This window comes from Catharus ustulatus, chromosome 26, assembly GCF_009819885.2.
Source record: "Catharus ustulatus isolate bCatUst1 chromosome 26, bCatUst1.pri.v2, whole genome shotgun sequence".
Classification (NCBI taxonomy): Eukaryota; Metazoa; Chordata; class Aves; order Passeriformes; family Turdidae; genus Catharus; species Catharus ustulatus.
The window spans coordinates 2653186-2678951 of NC_046246.1; the positions used below are offsets into that span (position 1 = coordinate 2653186).

The 25766-nt window shown below is 40.0% G+C and overlaps 1 protein-coding gene across 4 annotated transcripts; it reads left to right on the forward strand.

Moving 5' to 3' along the window:
- Positions 1-816: 816 nt before the first annotated feature.
- HNRNPR (heterogeneous nuclear ribonucleoprotein R) lies at positions 817-22436 on the forward strand. 4 transcript variants are annotated; one of them, XM_033080898.2, is made up of 11 exons: positions 817-981; positions 7773-7938; positions 10199-10317; positions 10742-10849; positions 11387-11500; positions 15690-15866; positions 16542-16677; positions 17784-17989; positions 18695-18844; positions 20827-20948; positions 21121-22436. In XM_033080898.2, the coding sequence occupies exons 2-11, from the start codon at positions 7782-7784 to the stop codon at positions 21731-21733; spliced, it is 1902 nt and encodes a 633-aa protein (XP_032936789.1). In that variant the 5' UTR covers positions 817-981; positions 7773-7781; the 3' UTR covers positions 21734-22436. The 4 variants fall into 4 exon arrangements, with proteins under 4 accessions (XP_032936789.1, XP_032936787.1, XP_032936788.1 ...); XM_033080896.2 differs by lacking the exon at positions 817-981 and adding an exon at positions 1568-1679 and having other exon boundaries at positions 7770-7938; XM_033080897.2 differs by lacking the exon at positions 817-981 and adding an exon at positions 1568-1679.
- Positions 22437-25766: the final 3330 nt, after the last annotated feature.

Sequence of the window (25766 nt, forward strand, 5' to 3'; positions counted from 1 at the left end):
CTGCAAAGCACACAGGAGATAGGGTGGTAGTTGCTAGAGATATTCTGGAAACTACTCAATTTATTACACTGCAGAATCATACATACCTCAATATACATTTTGCTCATTAGCCTCATCATGTTCAGTTGCCAGCTCACAGGACATATGTCATTATACTTCATCATTCACTCCTGGATACTATATTATAAAAAATTTAAGAGATTTGAGAGACATTTAGTGGTGCTTAATAGCACCACTAAAGATGCTCAGCTCCCTCAATTACTCTCAATATTTGTATTACGAGAACTCCTTTAACTCATCATTCTTAACTCCCAGAAAAACTGCTGCAGTGAATTGGGATGGACAAGGCAATGAATGATTCCCCCTCCTTCCACTTCTACACCACAGCAGACCCTACATCCAACAATGAAGGGCTGGCTGTACTGCCAAATCTCAAGAGGAAAGTCACTGAGGCAGTGCCAATTCTACAAAAGGAGCATGTCTACACCAGACAGGTTCAGCAAGACAGACTGAGCACCTCCAGTCTCTGCACAACCTTGCCTCCAGCTTTGCTTTGGAAGCATACATACCACTCTGGTTCCACTTTTTCCCACATGTCCCTCATTACCAGTGGTAGGATATAACACACACGTGATTCACCACACAGGTACATGCCATCCTCAGGAGACTAATTTTGGGGTGAAGGTACTGGAAGAACCTTTCCTGAGAGTATGTGAGCTGCTACTTTTCTTTACCAGACTCCAGCTGCTCAGTTCACATGACCGTAGGAACACACGCAGCTTCTCTGGGTTTAGTTTGACACGGCACTCTGGGACTCAGCCTGACCCATCCCAGCACACATTGACTTCCACGTTATGCAACAGCACGGCAAGCACGTGAAGGCCGCACGACACCAGCGGTGCCAACAGGCTGATTTCTTCCTGACTTAACTATTTATTGTGTCCAGTCTGCACTCATCGAAAGCCTGATCAAGGAAATCTGGTGAGCACGTAAGACTTAATCACCGATTAATTACAGATTAGCAGCTGCAGAGCCCCGCACGCCAGCGTCCTGAGATGAGCCTGACCCGCAGCTCGCGGCCGCAGAGCTTCTCCTCCCTGCCTCGGGCCTGGAGGGCAACGCGGCCAGACTCGGTCCGGGGGCTCACACGAGGCACGGCTCGGAGAGCGCGACAGGCCGCAGGGCAGGCAGGGCTGGGCCGGGGTCCTGGGCACAGCGCGGGCGGCAGGGCCCGGGGCAGCCGCAGGGCCCGGGGCGGCTCCGGCCCCGGTTTCGCCCCCTCAGCGCAGGCCCCGCCCCGGGCGCGCGAGGCGGAGTCGAGCGGAGCGGCCCCGCGCGCTCCCTTTGTTCGGGTCGCGGCGGGCGCTGCCCCTTTAAATGCCCCCAGTCCGGCCCTACCGGCGCGCCGGGTGGAAGGCGCCCCGCGATTGGTTACGGCGCCTCGCTCTCATTGGCCGCCGGCAGGACCGGCGCGCCCCGCCTCTCGCACCTGATTGGCCCCGCCGGCTGCCCGTCCGTAGCGCGGGCTCCTGAGTGGGCGAAGCAGCGGTCCCTGGAAACAGTTCCGGGAAACCCCGCGTGCTGCCGGGGTCGCGCCGCCGTCCATGAGGAGAAGGAGGAGCGCGCGCCATTTGCCGTCGCTGCTTGGGCCCGAGCTGCGCCGCGCCGGCCCCGCTCCGGTGAGTGCCGGGGCCGCCCCGCGGGACAGGGGCGCTCCGCGGCCGCGCCGAGCTGTGCTGCGTGGGCCCCGCGAGGGGACGGGCAGCGCGGGCTGCGGGCAGGCCCGGCGCGGGCGGGGACGGGCCCGGGGCGCTGGCGCGGCGGATCGGAGGGGGGCGGGGGCCATCGCGGGGCTGCTCCGCGGGCAAGGCGGGCGGGCGCGGGCGCGGGAGCGGCGCCGGGGAGGGGCCGGGGGCGGGCCCGGCGGGTGGTGGTGGGGGGGCGGCCCGCTCCGCCCAGCCTTGCGGATCAGGGTTGCATGTGACGGGCGGCCGGGACGCGCCTCTCCCGGGGCTGTGGGTCGGGTCGGGTCCCTGCTCGGTCCCTCCGGGCTCTTAAAGCCGCAGCAGCCCCGGCGGTTGCGGTTGTGCCCGCTCCGCTCTGCCCGCAGGCACAGAAGAACGCTCTCAGCAGCAAATGCGTCGCCGCCGCAGCGCGCCCTTAGATCTTGGGCAGCGCATGATGTGCTAGAGCCGGGAGGGGACAGCTGCACCCACCCGCAGCGCTGGCTCTGCGCTTCCTCCTTCCATGGAGGGAATCACGCGTGTCAAGCGCTTAAAGGAGAAACTGTCCGAAGTTTTGTTGTTAAGACATTGTTTTTCTTCAATTAACTTTTGTCTAAAGCCTTTGCTAAATCTTGAAAAGTTTTGCTTAAATGCATCGTTATTGCAAATACTTTCGAAATAAGACTTTATTTACTCGGTCTAAGCAGCCTTGTTACCTGTCAGTCTTTGAACATGCTACTTCAGTGCATAAGCTGTGCTGGGCTACTCTTTTTGAAACAGTGTGTTGGGTTCCCTTTCCCATGTTTATGGCTCTAAAGGATCCCGCTACCACTTGGTGCTGCAGAGGACATTAATGCTCATGAAGCTGGTGCTTTGGTTTTTTGATTGGTTAGTGTTTGTTGGTTTTTTTATTTTCCTTTGAGACTGCACTTTTTTGCTTTTGTTTTTTACTTATAAAAGTAATCTAACGAATTTTGCATCTCACAGTAGAAGGTTTTCGTAGTGTTTGCAAACGAGCAGTGTCTGCTTGATACTTTTGCATCCTTGAAATTGTATTTCCCACAAGCTTTACATGTCCTTACCTCTCAGTTTTTCTGTCTAGGTGTTGAAGTAATGCTCGAGTCTCCTGGTAGCACTCAAGTTCCTAGTTTAGTCAAAAATCCCAATACTCCCTGCTTTATAAGACTGACATCTGCACAATTCTTTGAGGATAAATTCTTCAGAACAAAGCTCATTTTTGTTAAAGTGTTGCTTGGAACTGGAGTACCAGGAGTGTTGTTTAGTGCAACCCAGACAAGCAGATGAGCTCTGAAAAGCCAACTCCAGTGAGAAGTGAGCATGGGCAGACTTCATGGTTTAGGTTAGCAAACATAGGAGCTGTTGGTGCAGTGAGTGTTTTTTAATGGCACTGATGGGCACGTTGCTAACCTGCTGTGCTAAAGTCATCTCCCAATCATAGTTGTGTGGGTATTGAAGTTAAGTTTTTTTTCCTCTGTGGGCTGTGCTGGTCTCTTGTTTAGTATCATACTGGAGGTTCTCAGATTTTTCTGAGGGGCTGTGGAGTGAGCAAGGCTGAGCTGGAGAGTTGAGGGTGCCAGCTGCATTTTGACTTTCAGGTAGTGAAAAATCCTGGCCACTGTGTAAAGGTCTTTAGGCTGTGATGACTTTAAAATAAGGTTTCTTGTAATTCATGCTAAGAAACACTTAGCATATCATAATTAAGCTATTAAAATGTGCTTTCTGTGTCTGAATAAGCTAAGGGACAAAAGAAATAGCTATAATGCCTTCATGTACAGAATAAAGAGCCCACCCTTCATGTACAGAAATGTTTCTGAACAAGTGAGGTTTTAGTAAAACCCCTGTTCAGTCTTTAGATGCGAATTCTTATTTCCCTCCCTGTATGTTTTATCTTCCTTGCTCGACAAGAACCTTCTTGAAGTGTGAGACATAATTTTAGGGACTGCAGTTGTTTTCTTGTGGTCAATTAAAACAACAAAACCAAACAAATGTCTCCCAAACTTCCTGCTGTGTTATTTTTAACATGATTTAACTTAACAGCTTGGCACAGATAATATATTAGTTAGAAGGAGTAGCAGCAGCAGCAGCAAGTGGAATGACTTTGGTGCAGAGTTTTTATGTATGCTTTAGTTGGCTTCCTGTGCACCTGAGCTAAGGAAGTTCCATTCCTGCATGAAACTAAATTTTCAGCAGCAAAAACCAGTATTGGTTATAATTACTGTGAAGTTCATTATGGTCGTTTTAGATATTGTCCTTTTGCCAGAAATTTTCTGTTCTTCTCAATTAAACTGTCCCTAAGCATGTTTTGAGTTAACTAGACTGAATTTATAATTAATTGGATGGAGTTATACTTAGATAGTCTGTAGGTGGCAACCTCTGTTAGAGGCATGGTAGAAGATAAAGGGAATAGTAACATCATGGCTGTTTAACCAGTGATTGTCAGATTAAGGCTGTGATCAGGTATCTCTTTTCAAGATGCCATACACTGTCAGGACCACACCTCTGTTAATTTTTCTGTTTTCTAGAAAAGTAACAAATTGAGCTGTTGGAGTTATGAAACACTGGCAGCACCTGTAGTTTTAACTTCCTACTTGTCATATGAGAACTTTAAAAAGGGGCTAGTAACTCTGTAAATGACACTTGAGATGCAGGAATTTTGGATGAAGGATAGTGAACAGCTAAAAACATCCTTTTTGTCATGAAGTCTTCAGAAAAAGTATTGTTTGCAGCAACAGTTAAAACTTGAAACAAGACCCTTCCCAGCATGCAGTTAGGATGTGATGAGGGTAGGTAACATCTTGGGCACCAGTGAGAATTCTCCTTGCCTATGTAAAATTGTCCCCAATGTCAATTTATTACTTCTGCTCATTTGGTAAGCATAGTTTTGTGTATACTGTTCTAAATTCATCCATTTCTGCATGTTTTAAAAACAAATACATATCCCACATATACTTATATACCTAATTCTTTATTTATAATCCAGCCTTGAAGTCCTTCTGATTCAACCAGTCTCCCTCTTTTCTAGCTATTTTAATATCTTATTTAAAAAAACTGAGTGTATGCAGGTGCTCTTCTGCATGGCCTGGCCTGCCATAGGCTGAGTCACATGGACACACTGTGCATTCAGAGATAGCACTCCTGTTTAACATGCTTTTAGTATTTTTTAGAGCAGAATAAAAATGTTAAAGTAATCATTGCGTGCTTTACTTACTAGATAAAATTCAGTTAAAAATATTTTTCTAGCTACAACTTACTGATGTTACCTAGAGGGAGAGCTAAACAGTGTTTTTCAGCTGACTTTCACCCACATATCTCTGCTGAACTCAGAGGGAGGAATCAGTGTTAGAAGGGATGCAGTTTTGCTTGTTGGTGATTGTTGCGGAAGAAAAGTCAATTCCATTTCAGATCTCAGGCCAAGCTTGCCAAGCCATTAGGGGATCTATTGCTGTATCTGTGAGAAGAAATGTGTCTTCTGGATGCTCTTGGTACCTGAGTATTTTGGCAGCTGTGTCACTTCAGAATTTTCTATAGTATATTTCTTTAGGAAAACCTTTTAAATTAAGTTGTGTGACAGGAAATAGCTAAAATTTGAACACCCAAACAGAACACGCATTGCACTTGACTTTAGTTCTTTATGAAGACAGTAATTCTTAAGCAAAAATAAACAATACAGCCAGTGAATTACATAGCTGAGTATTGATTTAAATTGCCTAAAAGCCTGCTTTTAAAAGCCTTTGAGCTGTGATGCTGGGTAGTAATCTGATCCTTAGGGTTAGATCCTGCTCCCCACACTGTGTGTGCTGGTGGTGAAGGCTGATAGCTTTATGTGCTGTGAATCTTGCCTGTCAGAAGTTTGAGTTTCTGTACTCCTGAGGTGTTTCTACCTGAGCACAGCATAGCTTGTCAAACTTTTGTACACTTATAGGCAATGCTGAAAAAATTGTTAAACTTTTGGGTATGTGACATTTGGAAGCTACTCTGGTTTAACAAAAACTGTCCTTGAGTGTCACCATAAGCCCTTGTAGTTCAGAAGGTTCTAGTAATTGCTTCAAGTAAATTTTCTGGATTTATGTGTTGCTGTAACCTCTCAGTTCATCATGGTTTGTTTTGGTTTTTTCTCTGTACAGAGGAGACAGTATACATGTAATTAAATGATTTTATGAGGCAGTAGAAAGGTAAACACAAAAATGCTTTCCTTTTAATATCTTTTTTGTGTGTCTCAGCTTGTGAGTTTTTGAGAAGACGGGTTGGGAATGATACTGTATCCAAAGCATTTTTGGAGTAATTAAACCCCCTCTGCCCTGCACTGTTTCAAATTTGAGCTCTTGCTGAGGCTGTCTAGCAAGCAGACATGTAGCTGAGTTTTGCCTTTTGTGATGTTCATAACCTACAGAAAATTGATGTTCATTAGGGTTTTGATAGTTAATACCTGTAAGGATAGGGAAGCATTATTGTAGCTTCAGGTAGCAGGTTTTTTTTCCTTCTGTAAATAGGCTGTAGTTGCTTTTAAGTAAACTGAATTGGTTAGAAAGTAATTTCTCTTTGCCAAGTAACTGAATGTGTGTGTATATATATGCCATGTAGCTATGGAAAACTTCCTTTCTTTTCCACACTAATGGCTTAAAGAAGTGGCATCTGACAGAAACAGTGAGGCTGCTTTGTATGTCTCTAAAATTGCCCTTCAAGATAAGACAGCTTTAGTAAAATCATTACTGTCTGAAGAAAAATGATTTGGTTTTTTTCTTCCCTTGCTCTAGCTTGCAAATCTTCATAGGATATCTTCCAACCAGTTCATGAGCTGTAGTCTGGAAAGGTTGGGTGTTCAAGGGACTGTTAGAGGTGTGCTTATGCTTGGAGACCTGTTTTGCAGCGTAGTAAATAGCTTGAGGCCTCAGCATGTTTTAAAAAACCTGTTCTTGAATCATCTTCATACCTGTATTCCAGTACTTAATTGCATTGCTCCAACCATGCTGCATTGTCTACCTGGTTATCATTTCACTGCTGCTCGTCAACTTCTGCCCTGTCAATTAAAGCCTCAGGCTTGTTTCATTTCTGAACCTAACAGCTGATCATCCTTATGTTCTCTGCCGGGTAGTTGAATTGTCTCTTGGCAGCCTTTTTATTTGAAAGCACTGAATATCAGCTGGCTGGCTAATTGGGAAATTGAAACAGTCTTTAATGAATTGGGCAAAGCCCACTGGAATTGTCTGAGAAGAGAGTTGTGCATTTTTCGGTGCACGTATTTGGAATCAGATTGTTAATTCTGAAAGCAAGTACTTTCATTAACATAAAGAACTGAAGATGCTGCAGTCATGCCTTCCTTTCAAACCAATAAGGTATATATTATTGAAATAGTAGCTGTGATTTGTACAGCTCCTATTTGAGGGAACCTGAAAGCATGGAAACTGTTCATTGCAGCTTCAAATGACAATGTCCATCAAAGTGCAATTTTTGTCTTTCTGTCCTCGAGTTCTGACAGCGTCGTGAGAACGCGTGTGGCTAGTCTTGTGCAGCATGTTGGGTTTGAAGGAAGACATGGCAACAAGCCAAGCAAGTGGAAATAAGTATTAACAAGAACAAATATTAACATTTTTATACCTTAAGCTACTCTGCAGGGTTATGTGTTCAGTACATTTTAAAGGATTGTTTTAAAAGTAGCAGAATGGGAAATGGAAATAGCCCTAGATCTTCTGAGTCTTTGCTGAAGGATGTTACTGCCATGTCCCCATACATTCTAGCTGCTATGGTAACCAGTTAATGACAATCAGTAGATGGAGTTTAGACATTGTTATGTACATGAAGTACATTTTTTAAAAGTTATGTAAATTCTTCCATGTACATTTTCCACAGTATTAAGGGTTGTACTTTCTTTTGAAACTTAGATCAGCTGCATCCAAACAGTATTAAATAAAACTTGATACAGGTGATTTTGCAGCATGTATACAAATTAGTTTAGATAAATCATGCATTGTCCTACAAACTAGTTATTTCTGGCTTATTGTAATATAGCTCCTGAATTTTTTCCAGCAGCATAATAAAATGGCTAATCAGGTGAATGGTAATGCGGTACAGTTAAAAGAAGAGGAAGAACCAATGGATACTTCCAGTGTAACTCACACAGAACACTACAAGACACTGATAGAGGCAGGCCTCCCACAGAAGGTGGCAGAGAGACTTGATGAAATATTTCAGACAGGTATAATATGCATTTCTTGTTTCTGATTGGTTATGAAAGTGAGGGCATACCATTTTCAAATTTTTATAGATTAAGATTTAAAAATTCATTGTTTTTGATCTGTGTAGCTCTGAATGTTTTGCTACTTTGATTTCCCTAAAGGCAAATTTGGTTTGACATTGACTAATTACTTGACACATCCTTGGAGTTGTATGTGATATCTTAGTTGCTTTAGGGCACAGAGCACTAGTTTCTTAGACATCAAATGAAGATGTATGTGTCCACATACTAAACTGTACATATTTTTTTTCTTCAGTCTGAATCATCATTTTGCTTTTACGTTTCTACTGTCACAGTGATTCTAAAACACTCAAAGGCTGGATAGGTGACTTAGTGAGGGAAGCAACTAGCTTGTCTTGCCTGGGACTACATTTGAATTGAGTCTGCCTGTGGATTTTTTGTTCTCTCTGGTTCTGAGTGGACAGTTTAATCCATGTTGGTTACTACACTGAAATGTTCAGCCTGACACTAACAAAGTTGAGGACTAAGCTATCTAGCAACTCGAGTAACACCTTGCTGGTAGCAAGTGGTCTCTGCAACTTCTAAAGAGGTTTCTTTATATACAGAGGTTTTCCTATTTTGTTTTAAAACCACCCTATATTATCTTACAGACAGGCTTTCTTTTCCTTTATAGAGTGTGTTCTGTGAACAGATTTACAAGAAGCAGTAGAACTGCTCTATGTGCTTATCTTGAATGCCTGGGTGGCAGTTTTTCTTGAAAAGAGTTAAAATTACACTGATCAAGTGAAGGCAGTTCAAAACCAAGACCTTACCAATCCTCAGTGTGAAACTGGCTCACGTGGGTGATGCCTTTTGGAAGTCATTCACAGTGAGCTTTCTTCAAGCCTTTACCAGCTTTTATTGGCTGTAGAGATGCACTTTCCAACTGTGGGTCATGATCATGTGCACTTGATGGTCTGAGAGAAGGTGTAAATAAACAGAGGAACTCGTGGGATTCTGACATGTGGTGCAGTTAGGTTGTGTTGTGAGCAGTTCTTAAAGAGTTTAAAATCTTTTCAGCCCAGAACCTGACTACCAAGTAGAATTCCACTGCAGGAGAAACTGAAGACATTTATTTACACTTCATTAATGCCACTGAAGGTGTTTGCATTGTGGAGGGGTTTATCAGTGAAGCAAACTGCTTTTGACACTTGAGCCAAATTTGGAGTTGAATTCAGCGATTTTTTAATCTGCTGAAGTCTTCTACGAGAGATACAGGTGCCTTCCAATATGCAGGATCACTTCTGAAATGTAGTCCTTGGGCTTGGCACTACTGTGCATTTTCCAAATCAAGTAGCAGTGAAATAATCTCTCTAATTTGGAGATCAAGCTGTTGCAAAGTGTGTGGAGTTTTTGGTATTTGTCCTAAATTTGGATGTGTTACTCTAAAAGTGTAAATCTCAGTCTATATGTCTTGACTCCACAACTGATGCAAGTGCATTACAAAAGGAAAAAAAAACAAACAACAACATTTTAAAGATCCTTAAAAAGAAAATGCTTCAGAACTGGTCCAGTGTTTCTTGGGGGAGTCTGTACCTGTAAAATCATCTTTTTTGGGTACATAGCAGGGCTTAAAATAATACCTTTTTGAATTCTGGCTCTTGGAACTGCATAGAGCAACAACATGAATTCAAGAAACCCCAAACACTGTTGAAGTTACACATGAAGTCCACTGACTCCTGCTTTATTGAAGCTGGAGGAAAGAGTGAACAAACAATTTTTACTTCCTAATATTTTGTGGGGTAGAGCTTGCTAGGTATTTGATCATCAGTTCTGTAGCTCCTTTTTCCCATACAATAGGATACTTGCAATGTTCACCCGTCAGTTTACTCTAGAATAGCTCAACTCAAGAGAAGGAAGTGTGGAACTTAAAATGAGGGATAAACAAACAAAATTCAAATTATTAAAAGTGAGCCAGAGTTCATTGTTTCAGACCATGGTGTGTAATACTGCTTTTATGCAGATTGCATTCCTGAATGCTACAAAACTGTTACACACGGGATATAATCTTGCACATCAGTTAGTGTTTAGGTATATACATTTTAATTTAACTTTTTCATTGTACTCATATTCTTTCATATACTTGTGTAGGAATATATAATTAAATGTATAATTCTGTTGCTATGGAATGTAACTTTTTGGCTTTAAAAGCAAACTGCATAGTTCTTAGTTTGTATGCAATTCAATAGAAATCTGTAACTTGTTTATCTTTAACTTTTAGGGTTGGTAGCTTATGTCGATCTTGATGAAAGAGCAATTGATGCTCTTAGGGAATTTAATGAAGAAGGAGCCCTCTCTGTATTACAGCAATTTAAAGAAAGTGACCTGTCGCATGTACAGGTAAGGTGAGAGCCCCAGGAGTGTGAGCACATGAGTGTAAATGGTGTTCTGGCACTGCTGGCAGGAGAGCTGTAACTTAGAAATTCACTGATGTTGCTGTATTGTATTTCAAACCCAAATAACAAGTCTGTTAAAAACTGCCTTAAATGTGTAGGTATTTAAGCACAAAGCAAAAGCTCCCAGATAATAAAAATATGTGTGCAGTTGAGAAAATAGATTAAAATGCTGTTTGGAATCTGATGGCTTTTTTAATCTGACAAGTTTGTTATTAATTAATGATTCTATTTTCCTGAAGGATTCTTTTGGCATTTGATTTATTGCATTGACTTGAAGTAGTGACTTCATGGTATGGAGTGTAAGAGTCAGTGGATTCCCAGGGCATGTCAAACACACAATTGAGTTGTTTTGTAAATTGTATCTACAGAACAAAAGTGCATTTTTATGTGGAGTTATGAAGACCTACAGGCAAAGAGAGAAACAAGGCAGCAAAGTACAGGAATCAACGAAGGGACCAGATGAAGCAAAGATTAAGGTAACACTTAGAGATACTGGTTATTCTGTACTAGCTGATATTACTTGTACAGAGACTGAATGTGAACTTAAAACACATCAATAGCACCTGGATAAGTGTATTCACACTTGGCTTTAGAGAAGTGTGTGTGTGACAGAGATTCTAGAGAGAAGGCTTGTTGGAAATGCAGCTCTTTCTGATCACACAGTTGCCAAAATTTAAGCTCTATAAGAACATTGATATCTGTTTAAGAATTGTCTGAGTTTTCTGGTGTTCTGCACTTCTTGGGGTGCTACATATAAAATGGAAAATAAGGGAAAAGACAAACAAATTCTTTCCAGCGACCTTGTAAATAAAACAAACGTTGCTGTTTATAACAGCTTTTCAAACCCACAAAACCACAGGGTTTGTAGGTTCTGTCTCTTATACCTTATCAAGTGTGGCAAGGAGCAGATAAAAAATTGCTTATCTTAGAATTGCTTATCTTTTTTGTTCTGTATATTTTAACCCACTACCCTGTCTCCTGTAAGCAGTCTGACTTTTTAATTTTTTTTTCAGGCTTTGCTAGAGCGGACTGGTTACACTTTGGATGTAACTACAGGACAGAGGAAATATGGGGGTCCTCCTCCAGATACTGTATATTCTGGTGTTCAGCCTGGCATTGGAACAGAGGTTGGTATACATAGACTAATCTGATAATTGCTTTGCAAACTCATAAATAGGAAAAACTTGAAAATAAACGATATTACAAGTTTAATGTGTTGTAGAGGAAAATAATCTTCTGTGTGTGTGTCTTAATCAGTCTTTCTTACTCCCCAGTAAGGATGGGTTAAAGTGGAAAAAAAAGAGGTGGAATATACTAAGAAAGGCTGTGCAAATTTCTTAAAATTAAATCATCAGACTTCATGTTTCACCCTCAAGTTTATAGTCCATTGCATGAGTAGGTAAACATGTGACTTCAAGATATTTGATGCTGTTTACAAGAAATGGAATAGTAGCTTGGTTTCATGCAGTGTGCTAAAAATGAAAAAGACTTGGGTGTTGTATGAAGTACTCACATAAAAATTTTGAAGAGGACAGCTGAGGTTAGTAATAATCAAGGATTTGTTTATTTGCTTTTGTTTCAATCTAAAAGAAGAAATCCTTGATGATTGCATGGACCAGTATAATGAAACTAGCACAACTACTACACTGGAAAGAGACCTTGTAGCTTCATGGTTTTGTTTGGTTTTTTGTTGTTTTTTTCCCCATTTCTGCACTTGAAAAGGTTTACCAACTTAGTGATGTTGCCAGGGTGATTATGGGATGTATAAAGTTATTTAATTGCACTGTGTCTCACTGATGTAAAGAAGCATCTCTTTACCAGTAGGGTGGTCAGAGCTGGTGGGTGCCTCAGGTTTGCCAGGGTTCAGGAGTGTGTGGACAGTGCCTTTGATAACATGATTTACCTTTTAGTCAGCCCTGAAGTGGACAGACCATTGGACTGGCTGATTGTTTTAGGTCCTTTCCTACAGTGAACTCCTCTCATGACTGCAAGTCCTTGACTGCTGCTCTTAAATATATTGTCCAGTGGTGGTTTGGCTTTTTAGGAGTTCACAGGAAAGCCATAAATTTAGCTGCACTTTCATACTATGAAGAGTGTTTCTATATTTTTAAGTTTCCTGAAGCTAGAACTTGTGGAAATTCCCTTAATAGAAATACTTCTGCCTTGAATCAGCATTAGAAGCTATAGCAAACCTCAGCCAGCTGGTTCTAGAAATGATACCTCTACTAAATGACTGTACTGGTGGCATTTTGTGGGATTTAAGGGCTGGTTACTGAGTTAGACATGCTGTTTGGTTTGACATCCTGAGACACTGAACATGTTGCTGAAACTGGTGTATGTTCTGTGGAATGCAGACTTAGGCTCCTGCTGTTGGGCTCTGAGCACAGGATCAATTTAAACAGGATCCTGGGATTTGGTGCCAGGCAGAGCATGCTTGCACATAGTGATGTGATCATTGTGGGCACTTTTCTGCCACAGTGAGGTGGGTGGGGTTTTGGTTTTTGGTGGTGTTTTTTGTTTCCTTTTTTTCCTTAAGCTTTTGAGTACCACTTCTCATTTTTTCTGGCACTTCTGGTTATATAGTAGTGTAGATGCTTCTTTTCCAATGTTAGGGATAAAAAAGTTTTTTAAAGTATTCCTTTGGATTGTGACAGTGCATTTTTGTCTGAAACTTATTTAAATAATACTAAAGCTCTTGTAGCTTGTGTCAGCTCAGACAGATGCAGATCTGTCACTCATGTGACAATAATGGCAATTTGGTTCTTGAGGATTCCCAAGTACTGTTACTGATTTGAAGATGTGTATTAGACTTCTTTCCCTCTAAGATGCACAGGTCTTTCTGCTGTAAATATCTGTACACCAACTCATTTTTAAAACATGAGGTGGAATTCATTGTATGTTAATTGTAGCTTTAGCCCTCAAGATAGAGATGGATGTCTTGAGAGCTAAAGCTGCATTCTGCAATAAAGCTGAAGTATTGATAAACTATTCTGGCTGCTCAGCATGCTGAACATTAACAGACTGGCACAATGAACACTTGGCTGCAAGGATTGGGTGGGTGAAGCAGTCCTGTGTATTTTTTTTAAGTGGGTGAGCTGTAAGAGCAGTTGGACTTTCCTGGAATGTGATTCTGTAATAAAGACAAAGGTACAGCTGCGCAGAAGGTTTTAAAGAAGAAAATAATGGCAGTAGGATTTGTTGTGTAATATTGAGTGTTCCTTTTACTGAAGGAATTGCTGCTCCACTGTAAGGCATTTTGCTTATAGTGAGGCCACATGATGTTGGTACTTGGTATTTGGGGTGTATGTTGATGAGAATAAAAGTGTGTTTCCTTCTGTCCTTACACTCACTTTGTCCTTTGCATCTGCACACACTAATAACTGCTTATCCTGAGGGGCTTGTGCAGCGTTCCTTAGTTCTGCTTTAACATTTCTAACATCTTTGTTTCTCTGCATTTTCTTACCCCATGTTACACCTGCTGCTCTTTTTAAAGTTAAAAGATAATTGAAAGAGTTTCAAAGACTTAATTTTTTTTTCTTTCCAAAGAGCTAAGTCTAGTCTGCAAGCAGTTATTTGGAAATTTAAGGTTATGATTCAACCTGTGCATCTTCCTAGCAAGCTGTGAGCAAACTTAGGCTTGGTTATGAAAATACTCGAACTGTTTATTTCTTCACATAGCTATTCTTAAAGGTTTTAGTCTCTAGCAGGTTGCTTTGTAATCCATGCTCAACTCTGTATATATTCTGTCACACTGCTGTGTGTCTAATGCAGGAGTTATTTCAGATTTTTCTATAAGTCACCAGACTAGTTTTGAGAAATTTCTTTCAATTTATAGAGAAGCTTTCCATTCTTTGAGATGCTGAAGCTCTTGCATTTATTGTCAAGAAGATGTCAAGAAGTATCACAGTAAGGATGACATCTAAAGGGAATGTTCATATTCCATGAAGGAAAATTAATTTAGTGGTGGTGTTAAATCGTTAGAATGTGTCCTTGAACTGAAAGATAATAACTGATGTGTGTAACTCCTCAAGCTTTGCTCAGGTCTGTGTGCTCTATGCTAATTGAGGTTTTATCTTAAAAAGGTCCAAATGAGTTACAATTAAGTGTTCTAGAAGTAATGACAATGTAAATACCTATTTAGAGGAATACCTTAAGCTTTCTAGGGAGATGGTGGGGAGAACCTTTTGGCTCTGCTATTAAACTTTCACTTAATGTAATAAATCAGTTCCTTTCTTTTCTCCTGAATAAATAATGTTCAGTCAGCATTCACACTGAACTGAGAGAGGCTAAACTTTTAAAGAATGTTCTGGAAACTGAATTTCAGGAATATGTATAACATGAAATCTCTAGAAGTTCTACTGTGTTCTCTGTTTTTCAAGTTTCTAGCATTCTCATGAGTTTGTTATTTTGGTACTTCCATGGGCATGCTGGGTGTCTTTAGTTCTGAAATTCTGCTATTTAGTTCTGCTAATTCTGCCTTCAGTGTGAGATCCAGTTATGACAAGGCCTTACTGAGAAGGAAGATGTTGACTCATGGCTTTATTTTCTACAAAAAGTTTTTGAAGTTAAAATAAATGTATTTTGATCTTAATGGGTGTTTGGAATGTTTTCTTTGTATTAACAAGGATGAGGTTTTGAGAATTGAGAGGAGAGCTGCAGTGATTAAACAACTGGGGGGGTCTTTGTGGGGAGACCTCAGCTAAAGATATTAACTCCTTAACAAAACTTAACCCAAGTTATTTGTAAGGAGCAAACTCACAGGTTTGCTTAAGTAAATATTAAACATTCAGTTGGTGGAAGCTGAAACAAGACTACAGTATACATTAGAAGTGGAAAACGTGCATCAAGCAATTAACAGGAAATAATAATTATTAAATTATTTTTCCATTTCTGTAACTTTCCAAGGAAGATTAATTTACAGAGGGATTTGAAAATACTGCAAGAGCAAGGAAGTGCTTGGCCTGCTTTAACATATGGTACCCCACTAGATAGTCTGTAAAGTCTTAGTTTTTAACTGCCAAAACTAAAACCAGGTAAGAACCATTTATCTCTTCAGCAGGGGAAATTCACAGCCTCTTCAACATAAATAACAAACCCAGGTTTTCTGTGTGTAAAGCCTTGTACAAGGGGCAGGAGGATTAGAACACTTGGGACATACAATCACATCAGCTGCTCTGAAGGCTGCACTGGTGACTGCAGTGTTTCTGCTCTGCTGGTTTATCTGCATTGTTCTTCCTTTCCAAGGAAATTTCAAGTGTTAAAAAGAAGCTTATATTTCTGAAAAAGCTTTGTTTCAAGTGTCCTCTTCCTTTTTAGGTTTTTGTTGGTAAAATTCCCCGAGACCTTTATGAAGATGAATTGGTACCACTCTTTGAGAAGGCTGGTCCAATCTGGGATCTGCGTCTCATGATGGATCCTCTTTCTGGTCAAAACAGAGGTTATGCTTTCATTACCTTTTGTAGTAAAGATGCAGCACAAGAAGCAGTCAAACTGGTGAGTTAACTTATTTCTAGACAGGTCAAGACAAAGTAAACAGCAAACATGTGGGAAATTTCTTAAGTAATGAAGTCTTTAAAGCATCCATTGACAGACTCAAAATTCTACTTTCTTAAAAATTGCCTCCTGATTTCATTAGTAAGTACTGATACTTGTAAGACTGTTATCTGTACCTCATTGCAGATCAGGTCACAGACTGATTTAGGCTGTTGATTGTCTTGGCAAACCTTCTCAGTGTTCAGAGCTATCCAAGGAAACAGGAAGAACTCCCAGTATCTTTAATGCCATGTATTTGCTTACTGATAGCAGCAGTTGACTGACAGCAGAGGAAGCAGTAACAAGTGCTAGAAAGATCTTTCAAGTCTGAGATAAACAGTAGGTGAATAAATTTATGCCATGCAATTTGTATGTGGTTGTTACTGTTACTGTAATTTTTTTGTAGCTTTCCATTCAACAGGACTTCTGAAGTTTGTGGAAATCCTGAGCTTGGCACTGTTCTTCCAAGTGAATGCCAACACAAAAACAGCTGCTCTAGGAATTCTCTTGCAATGCCAATTCAATGTGCTATGTATAAAAGTAGTAGATGATGAAGAAAATACTTGATTTTATGATTTGGGGATTTTTTATGCATAGTATTGTGGATAAAGCAAATCAATGGCTTTGTTTTTTCAGTGTGACAACTATGAAATCCGTCCTGGAAAGCACCTTGGAGTTTGCATCTCCGTGGCAAACAACAGGTTATTTGTTGGGTCAATTCCAAAGAACAAAACTAAGGAAAACATATTGGAAGAGTTTGGTAAAGTCACAGGTAAGACTTGCTGAGTCCCAGAATACCATTTATTTAGTCTCTGTTTTGTAGGTGTAGTTGTTTGATGTGTTCATCCCTGTGTGTCTAGATGTGTTCAGGTATCAAGTTGGACTCCAAGTTTGATTCTGTTAGAAATTTTATATATGTACTATATCTTAAGGTGGAGTGCAAAGTGACTCATGTTTGTTTTAGTGAGTGTTAAATGAGTGATGATGTGACTTTACAGTTGGATGGAAACAGCTCAAATGAGTTAGACAAACCAGCACACATGAACTCAGAAAAGAATGAAGGTTCCTGTTCTGTTACCTGTTTTAGCTTTCTCTTGAAGGCTCTGTATTTGTTACTGGATCTACAGGAGTTTCTGCTGTCAACACAGAGAAGTTTTTTGGAGAACCTGAAGCAAATGTGTTCCTGAGCAGTGAAGGGGAGGAGGGAATACTAAATTTTTTAAAGGGAATATTATTAGAGAAATATTTAAAAACAGACTAATTTTTGTCCCAGTTTTTCAGCATTCTCCACTATGTGCAGCAAGTAGGAAGAAGAGAAGTCAGCTCATCACTGAAAGGGTGCTTCTGCCTTAGATAAGAGTTTGAGTCACTTGCTGTTGTTCCTGTAGGAGAGCTTTAACCTCCTGCTTCTTTTTTAGGATTGCTATTTATAAGTACTTCAGGGAAGTGGTGAAAACAGAAGGTGAATATTCATTTAGTTCTCTCTCCTCTTTTTTGGAGAGATGTGCAAGATGTTCCTTCTAAGTTCTGCAGGAGGCAGGGGAGAGGTCATGTGTTAGTGCTGGCTACCTTTCAAAGATGTAAAAATTATTTTAAAAGTATAGAAAACTTAAAACTGTGTGAGTTGCTGAGGTTGATGTTTTGCAGAGCCTAATTGTGAGGTAAGTTTCTTCTGTAGAATTTCACTTGTCAGGTGACTTGTTTTTGAGTTAATTGGATGGATATCTGCTTTTTGTTTTGCTTTTCTTGTGCTCCCACCCCTTTTCAGGTATAAAATTCAAATTCACTGCAAAACACAAGTGAAGGCATCTTAGGGTAAACTCTAGATTTTTTTTTTTTTTTCCTTTTGAAGCTCAGTACTAAAGATCTGTTTTTCAGAGGGTTTGGTGGATGTAATTTTGTATCATCAACCTGATGATAAAAAGAAGAATCGAGGATTCTGCTTCTTGGAATATGAGGATCACAAGTCAGCAGCGCAAGCTCGCCGGCGCCTGATGAGTGGCAAAGTAAAAGTCTGGGGAAATGTTGTTACAGTGGAATGGGCTGATCCAGTAGAGGAACCTGATCCAGAAGTCATGGCAAAGGTCAGTAAAGACTTCACTGGATGCTCTTGAGCTTTGGGAGGAATTGCTTTATGCTATAGTGACAAAGATTTGTTCCAGCTGAGCAAGGCTAGTTTTGAGGCACAAAAAGCAATTTTAGAGACATTTTTACAATAAGCTGTGCAAGTGGCATGGTCTGAGCACTGAGGATGAGGCTGTTGGAAGATGTTGGAAATGTGCTGTAACTAATTATTGAAACATCTAAACCAGTCTTATGCAGGGTTATCCTGCTGGATTGACACATCAGGCTGTGCATTTTCTGCTTTAGCTGTAATCAATACCAGGTAGGTATTGTGTGAAACTTTTCCAGACTGAGATGAATGTGAAGTTCAGCCTGGGGAATGATGTGCACTTTATCCCAGTGTTTTGGGGTAACTCTTTGCTGTCCTTGAGGTCTGTTTTTAAAATTTTGCTGGGATTTGTAGCATCCCAGAAGCAGAAAAGCAAAATTGGATATTCTTCTGGTTATGGAAGGGAACTGTGGAAGGAGAGAAGTTGTAGAAACTTCATGAAGGTAATAACAAGGCACTTTTCTTTTTTTTCTTTCTTTTTTTAACAGATACAGAATTAGTAAAGTTACCCAAATTTCTTAATGCAACAAAAAAAGGAGTAATATCTTGCTTGCTGGTGGTTTCCTTTGAGGTTTGACTTTTAAAGATTATATCTTTGTTCTCATTTTTTCACCAGGTTAAAGTTTTATTTGTAAGAAACTTGGCCACTACTGTGACAGAAGAAATTCTTGAGAAATCCTTTTCTGAATTTGGAAAGTTGGAAAGAGTAAAGAAATTGAAGGATTATGCATTTGTTCATTTTGAGGACAGAGGTGCAGCAGTGAAGGTAGGTTGATTATTCTTTCCTAGCTAAGTTGGTGAGAACACTTTATTTTGTACGAATGGTTTTAAGAAATTTCTTTACAATAAATACCTCGATAAAGGAAACCATAGAGCCCAAATGGTTCCCACTGTGAGAATTTTAATGCTAATAATTTTGTTCCTATGATTTCAGTAGCTAGGAGGATGTGAAACTTTAAAGGACAAAACTGTAGCAAGTTGACAAGTAGACTGGAAAAGAGGTATAGAGCAATGCAGGAGAGTCTAGAGAAGAGGAAATAAAAAAAGATCAACCCAGACATTTTTCTGAGTAAACACTGGCAGAAGGTATCAGTTGTCTCTCAAAGATCCCTATATAAAGACTGTGTGTAGTTTTGGAGTGACAAAGGTATCAAATAGAAAGTGGGAGGTAATTAAAAAATGCTTTGTGCAGGAGAGGAGAAGGTGTTGACAACTCTGAGTGTTACCTGTTCTTAACTCTGCTTGCACCTGAGGTTTCTTCTCAATGACTCCTTAATCTTGAAGATGATTATTGTAAGCTTCAGAGTTCTCTTTTGTGAGCTGTTGAGAAGGTCATTAATATCTGCTGTCTGTGCTTCAGTGTATTGAATTCTGTAGAAATTACTCCATTTGTTTTTTAAATCAATGATTCAGGGGCAGAGAAGGAGAGTAGGAAGTGTTTTTGCATTTGGGAGTCTTGAAGCAGATATATTGTATGTGGCTACATGGACAGTTCAAAGGCTCTGTACTCCATCTTACTAATGATTTTATAGCCACTTAATTGCTCTGGATTTTACTACACATGAGATCAGAATATCTTGAGTATAGCTTTAGGATGAATATGACATATTTAATGAGATTGAGATTGGTTTGGATGGGTTTAGACTATGTCTGAGGGAGGACAAGAAATTGTTGAAACAAGGGGTAAGTCAGCAACACCTTCTCTGGACGTGGTTTTCTGTAGTATGTGTGGAAACAATCTCCAGCCCCTTCCCAGTACCTGCTAAATGCTCTGTTAGATTTCAGCAGCTGGAAACTTGTAGCAGTTGGGAAAAAGATCGAATACATCACTAATGCTCATCTCAAACTGGAAATATCACATCTGGCTCATGTGACTGCTTCATGGCACTAAGTTGGCTTAGGAACTTCATGAGATACTTTGGTGTATGACTGTTTCAGCTTGCATGGAGATAGTTATGGTATGGAGTGCAGGGAACTGGCTCATTGATTCTAGTGTCTACTGATTTTCATACCGTCCTGGAAATAAATTGCCATAATTTCTGATGCTTTTGAGGCATGGAACTGTACAGACACAGTCTTCATTAATGCAAATATTAATACCCAAAAAGTTTAATGCAAAGCAGATACTGGGTGAGGAATTGTGTATTAAGTTCTCACTGTGGGTGCATTTGATAGTAAAAATTTGCACATTAATTTTCTGGAGGATTCGGGGCTTGCTTGATGAGATCACCAGGATTCAGTAATCTTTTTTGGTTTTTTCTTTTTCCTCAAGTATGTGTCCTCAGAACTACTTCATTTTCTCAGTCACTTGACTCACATTCAGCTACCTGGGAACCCCAAATATAACAATTCTTTCTCTTGTAAGCACATGTTCTACCAGGCTTATAAGTGCAGTGAGTGTTTATGTCAGTGTGAATAGTGAGAAGTTGTCTATTTCTGAAAGGTTTCTAGGAGATAGAGGAACATAAAATCTCATGGTGCTATGTCTGACTATAAAAATAATACTTAATATGTTTTAATCCTCTATTTTATCTTATGATAGAGTATATTGAAAAAAAATACTACTTTCCTGTAACTGGTGAATAAAGTAGGACTTGGAAAAGTGATGTGTAATTCTATTTATGTAGCACAAAAGCAAAGCACAGCTCAGCCTGGAGCAGCCCAACTGCCTCGTTTCTTGTAGTAACTTTTAGTTCCTTTTTGAATGGAAAAAAATTTTTAGTTGTTCTTCTTTTAATTTTTGTACAGGCTATGAATGAAATGAATGGGAAAGAGATAGAAGGGGAAGAAATTGAAATAGTATTAGCAAAGCCACCGGATAAGAAAAGGAAAGAACGTCAGGCTGCCAGACAGGCCTCCCGGAGCACTGCGTGAGTGTCACCCTGCCCTGGGCAATGCTGTGCTGGGAAACTGGGGCTGCTTACAGAACCTCACCCACTTCACTTCTCTCCTTGCTGCATGTTGTTACTCAACAAGGGCAAACGTGTGTTGTGTTTTGGGCTCCTTTTGGAGATAAATAATTCAGTGTTTTGTTCTTCCTAGGTATGAAGACTATTATTACTACCCTCCACCTCGCATGCCACCTCCTATGAGAGGCCGAGGCCGTGGAGGAAGAGGTGGATATGGCTATCCCCCAGATTACTATGGCTATGAAGATTATTACGATGATTACTATGGCTATGACTATCATGACTACCGTGGTGGCTATGAAGATCCCTATTACGGCTATGATGATGGCTATGCTATAAGAGGAAGAGGAGGAGGAGGAAGGGGTGGGAGAGGTGCCCCTCCACCACCTAGGGGGCGGGGAGCACCACCACCAAGAGGTAGAGCTGGCTACTCACAGAGGGGGGCACCCATGGGACCGCCGAGAGGAGCCAGGGGGGGGAGAGGGGGCCCTGCGCAGCAGCAGAGAGGACGCGGTGCTCGCGGAGCCAGGGGCAACCGTGGGGGCAACGTAGGAGGCAAGAGAAAGGCAGATGGGTACAACCAGCCTGATTCCAAGCGCCGGCAGACCAACAACCAGCAGAACTGGGGCTCCCAACCCATCGCTCAGCAGCCGCTCCAGCAAGGTGGTGACTATGCCGGTAACTATGGTTACAATAATGACAACCAGGAATTTTATCAGGATACTTATGGGCAACAGTGGAAGTAGACAAGTGAGGAGGGATTGAGAATATTGGAAACATAGAATTGGCTATAGCTCTACATCTTTCAAAAAAAAAAAACCAACAAAAAAAAAAAATTGGCTTAATGTTTCATCCTTCAGTAGCGATTGGCTGCCATTTGTATTGGGCTGAAGAATCACTCTATTGTGTATATACTCGAGTCTCTTAGTTTTCTTTTTTCATAAACGCACTTGGACATTACTGGGCTTGCAGAATTCCTGAACTCCATACGGGGTTTCAGCGCTTTTATCATTTTAGGCTTCATTTTAGCAGTTTAAAAGCAGGAATGGCACACTGTTCAATCATGATTTTGCAGAACCTCTGGTTTTGGACAGTTTCTATTTTTTTTTTTAATTTTTTTTAATTTTTTTTTTGATTTGGGATAGACTACATAGGAGTATGCTGTACATAAAAGTAAAAGCTAGTGCTTTGTCTTAGTAGTTTTAAGAAATTACAACAAATTAAGTTTTCTTGTATTGAAAATAACATGATTGTATGTTTTGCATTCCTAGAAGTAGGATAACTGTGTTTTTAAATTGTTATAACTTCACACCTTTTTGAAAATCTGCCCTACAAAATTTGTTTGGCTTAAAACGTCAAAGCCGTGGCAATTTGTTCCTTGATGTGATTGTATTTCCAATTTCTTGTTCATGTAAGATTTCAATAAAACTCAAAAATCTATTCAAAACATTACCTATTTCAAATTCAATTGTGTCCTAAAACATTATTTCATTGGTAATTCTTGTGAAAAATATTGTTTTCAAAGTATAACTGCCTATGTGAGTGATCAAATTCATGCAAAATTTCCTGTGCTTTCCAACATGTAGCACTGTGGACATCAGACTGAAAACTAGGAGAAATTACAGACAGCCCAAAAGGCACTCACTGTTTAATTGCTGTTCAATAATTTATCAGCATCTAATTTTGAAACTTTTTTTCCTATTTAAAAGTGTCGAATTGTATCCAGGCATTCACAGAGATCTAATTTAAATCTAGTCTCGTAATGTGGAGCAGGAAGCAGATCCTACAATGGTGTTAATTTTGTTCCTTTGATGTCCTGTGGAGGCTGTTCTGGTAGGATCCAGCCTTTCTGTACAATTGAGCGTACAAACACACAGGGAAATTATTTTGATCTCGAGCATTTTAGTCTAATCTAAAATAATACTTGACTAGGAATGAGAATTACAACTTGGGTGCTGTGGCACACTAAACTAACTTCTTGCTACGGATAACACAAACATACTCTCCAGATTCTGCTTATTTCTATCTTGACATTTTAATTTGATGTTCTGCCATGATGAACAATTTGCCTTAGAATTCTCCTGCCTTATAATAAAGGCTGTTAAAAAATTTAAGACTTTATCTTTTGAGGGCATTGCTAGCTACATTATATTATGTGTTGCTTTGACCCTTGTCTTGGACATTCCCAGATGTCAATTTTAACTGGCAAATCATGACATTACTCTTGTGTTGCATCTAAACCATTCTGTACCCCAATGAAGAACATTTGCTTCTCAAGAAAAGAGAGAAACAAACGGATTTATACTTTCTCTAAAGAAAACTATTGCCGGACCTCTAAATATCCAAATCCAATACATTGCTCATACTTGATTTACAGCATTCCAAACACAGACTATTGAGGAAGTTAAACTTCATACTCCTCCCTTTGTCTTCTATTCCTGTCTGGTGTCTCAAGTGTGTTATGTCAGAATATATCCAGTAAGATGAGCCTGCCCACACTGCTGTGGATCTGGAATGGGATTGCAGGGTTTGAGTTGTGCCCTGAATCGAAGATGTCTTATCTGCTTCTCAGAAATGGGTTTGCCCGTGTCAGGCTCTTCCAATTAATACAATTGGTCATAAGTAGCTTGAAAGTGCTTTTAAAAAAATCAATACCTAGTATGTTGGGGTTTGGGGTTTTTTTTTCCCCCACTTATAAAGTTAATGGGGCCAAATCAGGTGCTCTGTTTCTTACCTGAGCAGTGAACTCAGAGGGCTATTGCCCGAGTATCTGTTCAGGTTTTCACCTGTGAGAAGGATGTGGTTTGCAATTCTGTTCTAACACAAAGTTTTGCTGCCCTATCCATATGACTTTCTGATAGTTATACAGCTGCTGTAGTGCTGAGCAGAACCCTGTAGTCCCAATGAGCATTGGCTTTTCAGTATTGATTGTAAAGGGGATCTAGTACAAGGAGCTTAACTGGAATCATGTTCCAAGTCCTCTCCACCTTGAAGAAGGTAGTGTTCCCATATTGCATGTTAGCCTAGGAGAGGTGAGGTGCTAGTAAATGCTGTGGGGGGAGTGGGGAGGAAGTGAAACACCTCAATTACAGTGCTTATAAAAGAGCTGATAACCAGAATTGTTTAAATTATCTTCCTCAAGAACTGTAAGGCTGCGTCTTTTATTTGCTGCTGCCCAAATCACCATTTATTCTAGTAGTTCTATTAAATATCAGGAGAAAGCTAAACATTTTTATAAATGAAAATAACAGTTAAACTCAATAGAAGTTTGTATTTACCAGTTCTTTGACTTAGATGGTTTATGGCTACTCAAATTCACCTTTTAAATTTGCAGCAGTACTTTTATTAAATCCTTAGATAAGGTGTGCTACAGCTTACTTGAATAGTGGTGTGTGCTGAACTTGAAGAACTTAATGAAATGATGGAGAAAATTATCAAGCAAAGATACTGTAGTTCAGTGGAAAACTACCATGCCTGACTCAAGGGAAGAATTTCTCAGCACAATTTTGACATCTAGTTGCAAAATAAATTTAAATTTACTCTCGTGCATTTCTTTTGATTGTTTTTTCAGTATAACTTAGCAAAGATCCTCTATAATATGTTGAAAATGGATTTCAACTTGCACACCAATATTTTGCTTTTATGAGTGTCCTGCTGGCATTGGAGGAGGAGCCATGAAATGGAGTTTTAGTAATCATTTGATCACTCATTTATAGCAGTTGCTTAAATGTCTGTATTGATAAGGTCTTTGACTTTAGAAGCAAGTTACCAGATTCCTAGCAGTTCCAAAACTTGAGCAAAATACTTTTACAGCTACTGTGTTATTATATACTTAATTTCACTTTATGAACAAGTCAGTTTACTAAACTCAACTTAAAATTTTAGTATTTCATTCAAAGTAGTTTGGATTTTTTCAAAGTGTTAAAGGGTAAATTTTTTTCTAGCAATTGTTTATTTTTAAATCTCAGCTTCTGTAGTCTGATTATTAAAGAATGACAACTGCATTGCTTAAACCTTTCCAAAATAAACTCAAAGTAGAAGATCACCGCATGATTTTGGTGACTCTGTATAAAAACCTGACCTCACTTTTTGTCCTTTCTGTGTTTGGACATTAAGCCCATTTCTGTAATTTGAACTACACAGAAAAAAAAATACAGAGGGCACTCTTATTATAAGGCTAGGAGAGAAATAAATGTGAAGTGCTGAGCAAAAAGTCTTCAACCTCTCAAAAACATTTGGTACCAAGACCTGTAGACCCTACTGAATGAATGCATTTTCAGCAAGACTTAATTGTTATCCAAAAACGCTGGTGGCCCATCCATAGAACAGCAAGGACCTAGCCTAGAAATGTGTCATCAGCAATCTTTGATTTGCATGACTTGAGGTGGAGGATGTGTGTGATTAAGGATTGCTTGGAGCTGGAGGTTGGCAGTGGAATTGTGGCATTCACGTGACCTACGTGAGTAGCTCAGAGCCTTATAGAAAGAGTGTACCACGTTGTGTTCCTGTTTTTTCTAAAACAACTACAAAAAAAGAAGTTAGAGCTTCTGTTAACTTAGAATTTAAATGAAGCTGTTGTAGTCTGTTGGCTTAAATTGTCCTTTGAAATCCACAGCAGTTTTGTTGAGCATGTATTAGTTGATAAAATGTGTAGAGTAAGAGAGAAAACAAACAACTTGTAGTAAAGGGAAACCATAAGCTTTTGGTCTCATTCAAATAAAATAGTCAAGGTGGATCTGCGATACTTGGTTATTGATCAGGAACCTCTGAAATTTTAGA